The 13,975-nt window shown below is 41.0% G+C and overlaps 2 protein-coding genes across 3 annotated transcripts in view; both read left to right on the top strand.

Moving 5' to 3' along the window:
• cntn2 (contactin 2) overlaps positions 1-7,621 on the top strand; it is an 80,639-nt gene extending 73,018 nt beyond the window's left edge. For both annotated transcript variants that reach the window (XM_014167764.2, XM_014167765.2), the window contains 2 exons: positions 394-562; positions 3,256-7,621. In XM_014167764.2, the coding sequence (XP_014023239.1) occupies positions 394-562; positions 3,256-3,365 (279 nt within the window). In that variant the 3' untranslated portion in view covers positions 3,366-7,621. The remainder of the gene's footprint in view (positions 1-393; positions 563-3,255) is intronic.
• Positions 7,622-8,463: 842 nt separating this feature from the next.
• On the top strand, positions 8,464-12,822 carry chia.1 (chitinase, acidic.1). The gene is made up of 12 exons (XM_014167785.2): positions 8,464-8,558; positions 9,330-9,398; positions 9,551-9,580; positions 9,862-10,066; positions 10,168-10,224; positions 10,642-10,807; positions 10,997-11,121; positions 11,294-11,417; positions 11,561-11,743; positions 11,921-12,037; positions 12,150-12,276; positions 12,431-12,822. Exons 2-12 carry the CDS (start codon positions 9,374-9,376, stop codon positions 12,637-12,639), a joined length of 1,368 nt encoding a protein of 455 aa, XP_014023260.1. The 5' UTR covers positions 8,464-8,558; positions 9,330-9,373; the 3' UTR covers positions 12,640-12,822.
• Positions 12,823-13,975: the final 1,153 nt, after the last annotated feature.

Below are 13,975 nucleotides of genomic sequence, written 5' to 3'. Positions count from 1 at the left end.
ATCATGTTAAGATGTGTGAAGTGAAAGGGGATATGCGGTCAAAATGAATAAAGTTGTTCGCATAAGCTACTTGTAAACCCTTCTGTAAATAATCAGATATGTAGTGCAATAAATAGGTAATGTAAAAGAATCAAAGAGCATTTGATAAGGCTCAGCCTGGCAATAGAAAAACATTCAAGATATAGCATGTCATCAATAGATAACATGAACCATCCTATACTGGTTTTATAGTGTGATGCTGTGCAGAGAGAAAACAGAAAAGTCATGAAAACATTAGCTTAATAAAACAAATAATAGTTAGCAAAGGGGGAAAGGACACACACAATAACCCAACAAATGTATTTCCTCTGTACAGTTTGTGTGAATAGGTTCCCTCCCTCTATCTTCTCTCAGGTCCTGTACAAGCACGAGGGCCAGTCTGCTCTGAAGGTTCTGGACAAGGGGAAGACGTCTGTGACCCTGCCCCTACCCAAAGACAATGGCTACGTGGTCCTGGAGATACGCTCCTGGGGGGAGGGTGGCGACGGAGCCGCACAAGAGACCATCGTCTCCCGAGACTCAGGTGAGACTTGGACTGACTGGGTGTGTCCCAATAATATCTTTTTTCTCATAAAGTGTACACTCGTTCACTACTTCCCCTAAATCTATAAGCATTGGATTGGTGAAAGGATGGGCTATAGATTGTTTCTACCATATTTCTTATACCACTCATTTCCTTTCATATCAGTGAAGGGAAGTGAACAAGTGCACACTAACATAATTGTTGTAACTTTCAAGGATTTTGTGGAATTTTATCAGATTGCATCTAGGGCCTTTTTGGGTACTTCAGATTATCACAGGTGTCTAATTATCTCTGTCCCTCTGTGGCCTTATCACATGTATAATATGTTAAATAATCAAATAATACCATTGGTGTTTCTACTGAGGGTTTCAGCATGAAATAGCCTGTCTTTTTTTTACTGACTTTTATTTATTTTACGGTGTCAGTTGTGATAAAAGACATTGTTGGAAGAGTTGCAGAGGTGCCATTGTTGATTAGATACTTTTTTCATGAATTAGTCTATATTATCTTGAACACTTATGGTCTATCCAATAGAAACTCATGGACAATATGGACACAGATATAAAAAAAAAAAAATCATGTTAAATATGAATACATTTAAAAGTTATACAAGTATAAATTACCAATGTTGCCATAGATTACCTGTTCATGACCAACATTCCAGTAACCTTGGTAAATTACCAGTAGCCCCAGAGCCCCAGAGCTTCTTCAGGCAAGGTTTTGTGCCAAGTTTAAGTTACAACCCCACCTAGGACTAGTCTAACAGCTACACCACTCCTGCTGTGATCAGAACTCACTACAGGAAGATATAAAATAACCAAATCCCATCTCCTGTTCTGCATGAGTCCGCCCCAACAGCTAGTGTAGCCCACGGCTAACAGGATTAGCTAGCTGTCACACACAGAAGGTTACAAGAGCTTAAGTGGTAATTGGAACCACACGGCTATTCACGGCAGCCCAGTCATAATTAGCTGGGAGGATGAGGTCAAACTGTTCTATGAAATCCATGTCAAATCAAAAATCATATTTTATTGGTCACATACACATAGTTAGCAGATGTTAATGCGAGTGTAGTGAAATGCTTGTGCTTCTAGTTCCGACCGTGCAGTAATATCTAACAAGTAATGTAACAATTCCTAACAATTTCACAACTACCTTATACACACAAGTGTAAAGGAATGAATAAGAATATGTACATATAAATATATGGATGAGTGATGGCCGAACGGCATAGGCAAGATGCAGTAGATGGTATAGAGTACAGTATATACATATGAGATGAGTAATGTAGGGTATGTAAACATTATATAAAGTGGCATTGTTTAAAGTGACTAGTGATACATTTATTACATCAAATGTTTAATTATTAAAGTGGCTAGTGTCACGGTTGTCGTCGGGAATGGAGGACCAAAACGCAGCAGGAATGTGGATGCTCATCTTATATTTAATAGGCGAAAGAAGGAAAACCAAACAAACACGTATACAAAATAACAACAATGATGACCGACGAAAAGACAGTCTTGTCAGGCAGAGACAGCTAAACAAGAAACAACCTCCCACAAATCACAAACACAAACACACCCTAATATATAGGACTCTCAATCAAAGGCAACTAGACAACCCCTGCCTTCAATTGAGAGTCCACACCCCAATTAACTACACATAGACACAGACTAACTAGAAAGAACATAGACATAGACTAACATAGAGCAGTGACCACAAAACCCGGAAATAATAAATCAACTACCCTACTACATAAACCATCACCCCGAAACACATAAACAAAATACCCTCTGCCACGTCCTGACCAAACTACAATAACAAATAATCTTATTACTGGTCAGGACGTGACAGCTAGAGATTTGAGTCAGTATGTTGGCAGCAGCCACTCAACGTTAGTGATGGCTGTTTAACAGTCTGATGGCCTTGAGATAGAAGCTGTTTTTCAGTCTCTCGGTCCCTGCTTTGATGCACCTGTACTGACCTCGCCTTCTGGATGATAGCGAGGTGAACAGGCAGTGGCTCGGGTGGTTGTTGTCCTTGTTGATCTTTTTGGCCTTCCTGTTTCTGATAGCCTATCATTTCTCAGGTGGGAATTGGAATATTGGAACTGGGTAGCTTTCTGGAGTCCTGTTGCTGCCTATGAGGTTGCTAGGCTGCTGTGGGAAGTTGAGGTTCGTCAGTGAGTGACAGAGTTTAATGAGAGGTAGAGAGGGTTAATGGGGGTTTACCTCACTGGATTCTGTATTAGTGCCTGTCTATCACACACATGCAGGAATGCACACATACTGAACACATATGCGCGCACACACACACACACACACACACACACACACACACACACACACACACACACACACACACACACACACACACACACACATTGCTCTTTGGAGTATGCTTAAGACTGCTTAAGACTAGCTGTGTTCCAGTCCCAATCTCTAGAGCCGGGAGGGCTGTGTGAGCCAGTCAGAGAGACAGTGGTTGTTAGTCAGTGTCTGTCAATTAGCTTTTGCTTACTGAGCTCAGTATTAGAACTGTGACTCCTCCAATAAGCAAAGGAGACAAGAAGGCAACTGTTATGATTATACTGTACCAGAGCATGTCCCCAATTTTCTCTCTGTCTCTGTCTCTGTCTCTGTCTCTCTGTCTCTCTCTCTCTCGCTTTCTATCTCACTCTCTTTCTCAAACAGGAACTGGAATGATGGTGCAGAACCAGGCGGGATCCCCATGGTCCAATCATGCTCCTCTCCTGCTCACCGCCACACTCTCCATCACTCTCATTGGCTTACTGGACCTGTGATCTACAACAATCCCTGGACATTATGTTTCATGGTCTAAGCCAATTGGTCAAATTCACCTATCTGGAGTTTTGTTGGGGTGGGGTTAAGGGATGAATTCAAATAGGTAGGGAGGGATGTGTGGGGTAATATTTTGAAGCAAGGGGGATGGTGGGAGTTGTCAAAATGACTAATGGTTATTTTATTCTTCTTTTTATAAAAAAAATCAGAGGGTAATTTTTTTATGTGTGGGTCTGTGGGGTTTCAAGTGGGTCAGACTACCTGATTGTCAGTTACATTGGTGTCGTTAGAACCATGCCTTATGGGGATAAGAGAGGCCTTTGTGCTTCACAGCAATCGGTCACTCTCTCCGTGTCTCCTGGCTTTCCCTACTCTGCTATAAACCCAAGGCTCACTGGCGTATGTCACCCAAATCAGCCTGTGTATGTAGAGCATCATGTGTACATACCATAGAGAATGAAAGAGGACTCTAGTGCCCAAAAGCACGTTTTAGCATGCGCTGCGCAATTGAGGACTTTCACCATTCTGAAGTTGTCAAATGGGTGGGACATCCTATGGGTTAAGGAAGGATCACATAATTCCATCCAGGTCCTCAGGAGGGATCAGCCAATGAATTATACTTGTGATCAAACATTCCGTAACTGCAGGTGGCAGTAAATCGCCAACCTTCACTTTATACCTGTTTAAACAACACACTACCAGGTGGCAGTATGCACCCTTTCAGTTTTTTTACCAACTCATAGAAGTAGTAGTAGAAGAAAATGTACTACTTCAAAATGGAGATGGTCTCAATGGCGCTGCCCGTGCGCTCACAGACGCCATAATGGGACAGGTACAATGATGAGTCCTCTATAATTATCTATGGTACATACATACAGAACAGTAGATAACATCTCTGGTTCCCTCAGACACTGACCAACTCAAATGTTTGTATCTAGAATAAGATGAAGGGGGATAAAACAGTGATGTCATAAACCTCATGATTTTTGAGAAAGTCTTCTTCAAATGGAACTCACTGTAAATAGAACGCTAACTTAGCCTACTGGTCTTTCTTATGACACAGTCTCTGTTTAAAATGGTCCTTTTTCTCTTTGGATTTTCTGCCTGTGTATTTGTTTGGTTGCTTTATTATTTGTTTGCTATGGCAGCATCAGGATGAATAACTTCAATGGTCCAAATGAATGTTTAACTTTTTTATTGTTTATGTTTAGATGAGAGAACTGAACTTGATAAAGAGCTTCATCAGTTCTTTCAACAGCAAAAAAACGATGAAAGTGTGATCACCAAAGTACAGAGTTATCGTTAGTATTATTATTAATGCCACCATTATTCTATCACCCTCTATCTACTAACTTTTATGTAACATGTCCTGTTGTTCATTAACTGTTAATCATGCAACACACCTGCCATAAATACTGTTTGTCTGAGAAGGGTTCACAGCAAGGATACGACATCTAAGGAACATACCTTATATGCTAGTTAATCATGAAGCCCCTGTGATATTGATTTGGGTGTAAAGCAAAGAGAACTCCCGCAAGCTGTTTAAATGTTCCCGATGTTTCCAGAGTTACAATAGCAACATGTCAACCACTGTCTTTGTCAAGTGTTATGCCACTGTACATTAAAACCGTGGCAGCTTTTGAACAGTGGGTCTTCTCCTATATTTTCCCATCTGATAACTCCTGCACCTAGAAAGTCTGTGGAATGTATGTTCAGTACAATACCTTGAACTATTGATTTTGGGCGTAGCCAAGAAGTCAATGGTAAACTGCTGTATCAACACAGTGTATCTGTTCTCAATATAACTACTGTTAGACACATCTTAACGTGAAACAAGTTGGCAACTACTGTATGTTGTCTGTTGTTGTTTTATTCCATTTCTGTTGGTCTGAACCATCTAAAGGCAGGTTGGCCAGTAGCAGTACATTTGTGCTGCTACATGTTGTTCTATGCAGTAGAACAGTTCTATGTACCTAGAAGCTCTGTGACACTCCAGGGTTTGTTAGTCATCACTCATTGTAATTGTAATTCTATGATTTCAAAACATCTCAGGAGTGTAGGAATCAAACAATACCTTATGGTTTGCAAGGGGTCTTTTTTTGTTATTTGTAAAAGTTTGGGAGTTGAAAACGGTTTGTTGAGCAAGTGATTGGATGATGGACCACTTGTTTTTTCCAGTGCTGTTTGCTAGCTACATCTCACATTTTAGGGCCAAAGCTATATAGAAGTTATTGTTTGTTTGAAACAGACATCGACTGATTGTCAACATTAGAATGAGCGAGATACAAACACACTGGATATGAAACATTTTGATGACAATCTGTTAGTACAGCAACAACGCCACTATACCCAGAGTTCCCAGTTTTGACAGTCATGTTGTTTTCATAATACATTGATGTATTCAACACCTGTCAGTTTTGATGTTTCAGACTCATAGTGTTATTTTGATTCCAGTGTGTGAAGCCACCCAATCCTGTGCCTGACAGTGTTCAGGTCATTTTCTATTGGATCGGGAGTGTTGCGTTTTATAAACTGTTTTGGTATGTTGATCACTGTACCTTAAAATAAAGAGGGCAGCTAAAAAAGAAAAGACGGGAATGTCCATACGTCTTATAGTAATGACTTATTGAGGAAACACAAACTCTCACTTTGAAGTTGAAGACAATGAATGCATGGTAATACTGTCGTTAAAACTGCAGAACAAGGGCATCAACTTGACTCTCTTTCAACATGCCGGTCAAGCTATAGTCAAACATGTTGTTGATGATATATCTCATTTAGCAGCTTCTGCAGGGTCAAACAGTTACTAAGGCCTGATATGCTGAAAGCCACTGGACCACTCAGCTCTGTACACTGTATCACATCTAGCTGTTCAATAATGTTTAAGATAAACTGATACAGCCACCAACTGGGAAAGCAGCCTGTGTTCCCGTAAGCACAGGACAGAAGTCATGGTAAAGACATAGACTGATTATACAAAACATTAGGAACACCTTCCTAATATTGAGTTTTACCCTCTTTTGCCCTCAGAATATCCTCAAGTCGTTGGGGCATGGACTCTACAAGGTGTTGAAAGCGTTCCACAGGGATGCATGCTGACCCATGTTGATTCCAATGCTTCCCACAGTTGTGTCTAGTTGGCTGGGTACTCTTTAGGTGGTGGACCATTCTTGATACACACGGGAAACTGTTGAGTGTGAAAAGCCCAGCAGTGTTTCAGTTCTTGACACACTCAAACCTGTGCGCCTGGCACCTACTACTATACCCCGTTCAAAGGCACTTAAATCTTTGGTCTTTCCCATTCACCATCTGAATGGCACACATACACAATCCATTGTCTCAAGGCTTAAACATCCTTGTTTAACCTGTCTCCTTCCCCTTCATCTACACTGATGGAAGTGGATTTAACAAGTGACATCAATAAGGGATCATAGCTTTCACATGGATTCACCCGGTCAGTCTGGAAAGAGCAGATATTCCTAATGTTTTGTACACTCAGTGTATTTGTACACTGGATCTCACTTATCATCGGTCTGTAGATACTGTACTGTACTGTACTGTGCTGTACTGCTAGAGTACAGTTGTTAGCACACACTTAGCTCACAACTCAGAGCCTACTGTTTGGTGGGTAGTGTTGTTCCTTCTTCACCCAGCACTGGAATAGGTCTGAGAAGACGCACAAGTACACGTGATCTGCCCTTGCTTATTCTAACCCAATGGGGAAGGTTGCCTCAGCCATGGAATGTTGTTGCCCTTTTGGTTATGTACTTAATGCTAGCTTATTAATTTGTGTATGTGTGTGTGTGTGTGTAAATGTTTTTGTTAACGCAACGCTTTTCTTATTTAAAGTTACCATCAGATATCTCTATAATACTAAGGTGACGTCATGTCCAAAAACTATTCTCGGAATGTTGTGTCAACTTCAGGAAGTCTGATTGGGCGGTTCATCTCACACTTCGTGGTGGAAGCTATGATGGTGCTCGAAGTAGATGTTGCCCATAACCACAGATCTAGGATCAGTTACTCTCCCCCTAATACTAACCTGAAGCATTCGGGGGGTGAAAACACTGTCCCTGTATCAGTGGTTAAAAGGGCAACCTCTCTGCTAGGATGTGTTTGTCTGTCAGCTGGCTGGGCTGAAATGTTGATATGTTATGATACCGTTTGGCCAATCTAAATCTGTGATTGAATGGGAATGTGAAGGGGGGATGTCACTTGTAAATATGACTAAATAAACACCTTGGGGTTGTATTTAAAACGTTTCTGTTCCACTGGGTTTTTTATTTCCTTACCACTGTTGAATTTGCATGGATGATATAGCATGATCAAAGACTGCTTTATTTATCAGTTGTGACATATCAGGATGAACAGCCCCTAAATACTTGTCGTTTTACCTAGTGTGCGTCATTTCATCTATTAGGGAGCGGGGACCTGGGTTGATTGTCTCAAGGGTTGGTTGTCACAGTCCTTATTATTCCCAATATAGAGATTGCTGTGTAATATTAAAATATGTAAATTATTTGAAAGAACTCATCCATCTGGTCAATTCACGTCAGCATGACAGGTTTCACATTTTTATTAGTCGTATGTACAGGATATACACGTGGTATACACCGTCCAATGAAATGCACACACACGTACACGTGTATGCAAAGACATGCATACACAAACACATTTACTCAAAATGTCATATGTTGCTCTCAAGGCATAAAATGCTGAATTTTGTTGGGAATATTTTTTGATCAAAGAAAGGCTTGGCTATTTCTAAGACTCTGTATGCTATAGTTCCTGTTACAAAAGGAATAAGCAACTAGCAAACATTGTGACAACTAACCCCATACTGTGTGACAACCAACCCCAGAATGGAGTGTGTGTTTGATGGCTTTTAGCTCAATGTTGGAATACGATATGAGGATAGATAGGGTCCCTACTGTATGTCAACCCAAGGCCTTGGTATTTCTAATAAGGCTAAAACGAGTCTTGTAAGATATACTGGCGCTGAGAAATACACGAGAGTAAAAAGTGTGAAAGCCAACTCCGGTCTCCCCTAATCAGTCAATCTCCCACTACCCAGAATAGCCGGGGAACTTATCACTTGCACTTTGATACCAATTATTATTAGGGAAAGTGAAAAGTATAAATCAGCAAGAACAAAGCACAGCTAGAAACTCGCCCTCTGTCACTGGTGGAGAAAGGTAATACGATCACATCCATATTCATGTTTTGTATGTAATATGTAATGTTATATTAATGTATGTAACATAGCTTGTAATTTCATATGTAATATCACCGCTATATTGCAACTTACTTATCATGCATGACATGGTGATAACAGGGTGTTTATTAATTAACGTGTGAATAGCATTTGAAAAGATTTATGTTTGTTAACAGTGGATATAAGTGTGTGTATGCTTATATCAGACTTGGTTCAAATACATTATTGAATACACTGCAGGGAGGGTGGAGTTTACCCTTTTGGTTATGGTGGCCAGGGCGTAAATAAAGGTTACATTTAAAACATTTAAAAATGTTTCAAAAACAAACATTTTTGGGGACTTTTTAATTGGTTCCATTATACCAGTCAAGGTACAGTATGTGAAGTGCACTTCAAGTATTTGAAAGTGTTTCTACATTTGACCTAGGTCTGGGTATACATGAAGGTGGTTTTGTTTGATATCCAGCTAATCAAGAACAATAGTTACATGGGTTACTAAATGTTAGAGATTGTGAAATACGAACACTATCCAATACTTTGGGATATCTAATATTTACAAACTTGGTTGATCTGAATTAACAACATAACAACAGAATTGGACTCTGCTTTTAAAAAGTATTCCATGTATGAAATGTTATAATTACATAATTATACGATTTTTGTTATATATTTATATTTAAGAATGTATTTATTAAGTCATTTGTTTGTTTATATGTATTCATTTATTTTAATAATCTATCCTTTCTTTTAGGTACATTGTTTCTAAGGAAAACATACTTACATTTTTACAAGACAATGGCCAGACTTACTGTGCTTGCAGGTACATGCCTATGCCTTCTTCAGTCATTACCATCACTATCATCATCCTCATCCTCCTTTTCATTATCATCATCCTCATCTTATTCTTCAACATGACCCTCTGGCAAACGAGTCCCTAGTGTCTACTCTGTTAACTCAGTAATCTTTCCTCAGGTCTGGGCCTTCTGCTGATGTTGCAGATTGGTAAGCATTTCCCTCATCATCTTTTTTACATTTCTCAATTGACATGTTTAGACCATAGAGATAAAGATTGTGCTCAATTTAATGATGTGGTTTAGATCTCCTTATCTGAGCCCCAATTACACCTCTGAGGCTCGGTAATCCTACTCAAATTCATACATCCTACATAAGCATTTAAAATTAGGAATCCCATAACGCACAATAATCCAACCCACTATTTTAGAGCACCCCAAAGGGTCAATGTGAAATTCAGCCTTTGGATAGATTTCCTCTTCTACCTTCAGCCGCCTCCACCAAACTGGTGTGTCACATGACCAACTGGTCCCAGTACCGCCCCACCACTGGGAAGTTCACCCCTGAGAACATCGACCCGTTCCTCTGCACCCACGTGATCTACGCCCTGGCCACCATCAACAGCTTCAACCAGGTCGCCCCCATTGAGTGGAATGACGAAACGTTATACAGCAGCCTCAATAACCTGAAGAATGTGTAAGTGACTCTGGGTTGACTTCAGTGAGAGTTGGGCCTTAGTTAATTACTCCATGGTGAACACTAGGTTTGACTCCTCATCTTACCTCTCTGATCTGCAGGAACCCAATGATGAAGACTCTGCTGTCTGTCGGAGGCACAGTCAACGGACTCAGCCCGTAAGTCTCTTATTGGTTCTTCACAGTATTTTATTGCGATTTCACAGCTCTCCAAAAGCATGGTTTGTGATAAGATAAAACTTAACTTTCACATCTTTCCACTAATCCACATTAAACAGATTTGTGTTTTTGTACCCAGCATCTAAAAAAGTTAATTTCAATGGTGCAGGTTTTTATTGTTTCCCAGTCTACTCCTTTTTTATCAGGTTTAATCATTGTGTTTTATCATAGTGTTAAATCATAGTGGTTTAGCATAGTGTTTAATCATAGTGTTTTATCATAGTGTTAAATCATAGTGGTTTATCATAGTGTTTAATCATAGTGTTTTATCATAGTGTTTTCCATTTCCCTACTTCTGCACATCAATAGGCTCAGGACCAGAGTAACGGTTTACATTGTCTCCCTCCACCCCTCCAGATTCATCGGCATGGTGTCCAAGCCTGAGGGCCGCCAGGCCTTCATCAAGTCAGCCATCAGCTACCTGCGCTCCCATGGCTTTGACGGTCTCAACCTGGCCTGGGAGTTCCCCACTCAAAACGGCAGCCCCAGTGGAGACAGGGAGAGGTTCACCGAGCTCGTCAGAGTAAGCTTGCACATAAACTTTTTTACTGACAGTTATAACATGAGTGAGGATTTGCACCTTTATCTTTCAATGTGTTTCTGTCATTTTCTGTGACTTGTTATTGTTGTAGCGCTGTCTATCCAGCTCAGCTTGAAGGGCCGTATAGTTTTGACTATTTTCTGTACCTAATGTCTCTGTATGGCTTAACAGGAGCTGCAGAAGGCCTTTGAGAACGACGCTAAAGACACCAGGCTGACCCAGCTGCTCCTGTCTGCCAACGTGGCTGCTCTTCAGCCCACTATCATCTCCAGTTACGAGGTGGCCCAGATCGCCAGGTACTGTAGACAGCATGGGTCTGGGAGAAACCCACTCAGCTGATGTAAGTCTCTGATATAAATTGAAGTCTCTGTTTTCTCTCTTTCTCTTTTTTATCTCTCTCCCTCTCTCTCTTTTTCAAACAAACACACTTTATATACTTCATTCCCCTGTCTATTCATGTCTCTGCAGCTCTCTGGACTTCATCAACGTGATGACCTATGACTTCCACGGACACTGGGAGAGAGCCACAGGACACAATAGCCCACTGTTCCGCAGCAGCCATGACTCGGGGACACACTACCACTTCAATGTCGTAAGACACACATTCTTTTTTAACATCTACACCACGTTTTTCACCAGGAAACTTGTGAAGAAATTATGTAAATATAGAAAATATTGGTATAGATGTCCTCCATTGTAGCTCCCTTGTCTTAACCACCTGTCCCTGTGTGTTAGGACTCTGCCATCACCTACTGGCTGGACAACGGTGCTCCCGCTGAGAAGCTGCTGATGGGTTTCCCCACCTACGGCCGTACCTACCGTCTCACCACCTCCAACACTGGCCTGGGAGCCCCCACCAATGGCCCGGCTGACGCTGGCCCCTACACCCGTGACGCAGGATACTGGTCCTACTACGAGGTGCGCTAAAACTTTAATAACTATGTTCATGATCATACATCTGATCTATATATATATTTTTTTTTTTACTCAAAGCACACAGGCCACGAATCTCAAAACACTATACGTAATTTTGTGTAGTTTGTTTGTTTATCTGTTTGTTTGTCATTATCTAACAGAATGTTTCGCTTCTCCCAGGTCTGCTCCTTCACCTCCGGTGCCACTATCGAATGGGTTGATGAGCAGAAGGTCCCCTACGCCGTCAAAGGCAGTTCCTGGGTGGGCTACGACAGCAAGGAGAGCTACGCTGCCAAGGTACATGTCAGGAACATCTGAGTCAATATCAATCAATCATGCAATCAACTGATTTATCTCTAAAGCCATGTCCATGTTAGCACATCTGTCTGTGTCTTCTTTGCTTCATCAGGTCCAGTGGCTGAAGACCAAGAACCTGGGAGGAGCCTCTGTGTGGACCCTAGACATGGATGACTTCAGTGGTGCTTTCTGTGCTGATGGCCCCTTCCCTCTCGTCAACCACCTCCGCAACTCTCTGGGTAAATGAACTTCCATTCAGTTCAATTGAATTCAATTCAATTGACTTTACAAACCTCTAAGTCAAGTACAGTAAAGGTATACAGTATGTAGGTATATATATATAATCTCAAACTCTCCTGCCTTTCTCCATACCTCCTTCTCTCCCTCTCCCAGGCTTCGCCCCCAAGCCCACCACCACTCGGGCACCCACCACCACCCCTGACCCCATCCTCAGCTTCTGCTCCGGACGCCCAGACGGCCTGTATGTCAACATCTTCGACAACACCACCTACTTCCAGTGTTTCCGTGGCAACACCTACCTGCACAAATGCCAGCCCGGCCTGGTCTATGTTGATGCCTGCAAGTGCTGTAACTGGCCCTGAATTACCGCTAGCTATGTACTGTAGGACCAATTAGTTAGAATGCCATAACAACCTTCAATGACAACATGCTGTTACGGCAATAACCTACCTTAGCAACTTAGTCATGAAAATAAATGTTTTAATTTTGTCCTTTCCTGTTTGCCTGGCTACAATCTTCCTGAATAAAAAAATAATAACATATAATGTGAATGTTTCATTTTGCTTGGTGTTTGACATAGAAACACAGGATTTTCTGAGTTTTTTTCCAATCCTGTATATTAATTATGAAATTAAAAAAAAATAATTAACAACGTTCCACCCATGAGGCCACTAGAAGGCAATCTGGTCGTTTTAAATGTGTTAACATTTGTTTAAATGTAACCTTTATTTAACTAGGCAAGTCGGTTAAGAACAAATTCTTATTTACAATGACGGCCTACACCGGCCAAACCCGGACGACGCTGGGCCAATTTTGCACCGCACTATGGGACTCCCAATCACGGCCGGTTGTGATACAGCCTGGATTCGTTTGACTGCAGGAAAGAGCTACACTGCATATATCAAGCATTTAGTCAACGGTCTCTCTCCTCCCTGCAAATATAACCACATATAAGAATGCGTCTTAATCAATTACATTACTATAGTTTAGCAATAGTTTCCCAAAGTTAGGAGGTTACGTCATCTCACATAAGATTATGCATAACCAAGATTATGCATTTACCAAGTCATTTCTAAGTTAATATCGGGGACTGAAAAATAAAGCAACATTTTATATTTTCATTCCTACAAACCACTCCCATGGTGGTTTATCATGTTTTTTGGTAAACATCCAGGTAGAGCAGTCTATAACCATGGGAGTGGTTTATCATGTTTTCTGGTAAACATCCAGGTAGAGCAGTCTATAACCATGGGAGTGGTTTATCATGTTTTCTGGTAAACATCCAGGTAGAGCAGTCTATAACCATGGGAGTGGTTTATCATGTTTTCTGGTAAACATCCAGGTAGAGCAGTCTATAACCATGGGAGTGGTTTATCATGTTTTCTGGTAAACATCCAGGTAGAGCAGTCCCACCATAGTGTATGGGTTAGATTGGCAACACTTAACCTCAGATAATGGCCATCAGGACAGTAATAAACTCCAGGCTGTTGTCCAAAGTGTTGCATTATAATTAGGCTTAGCTCTGAGAATTCTCTGTTGTCTCCACACATATAGCACCATTCCTGTTTACAGGATTCAAGTGGTCTTAGAAACAATTTATGGTAGCTAACTAATGCTTTATGTTACAGACCAGTTTCAACTGGAATATAGAAGGCTGAAGGATTTTTAATTTTTATTGGCAAGTCAGTTAAGAACAAA

This window comes from Salmo salar, chromosome ssa22 (assembly GCF_905237065.1).
Source record: "Salmo salar chromosome ssa22, Ssal_v3.1, whole genome shotgun sequence".
NCBI classification, from domain to species: Eukaryota; Metazoa; Chordata; class Actinopteri; order Salmoniformes; family Salmonidae; genus Salmo; species Salmo salar.
This window is presented reverse-complemented; position numbering and strand designations above follow the sequence as displayed.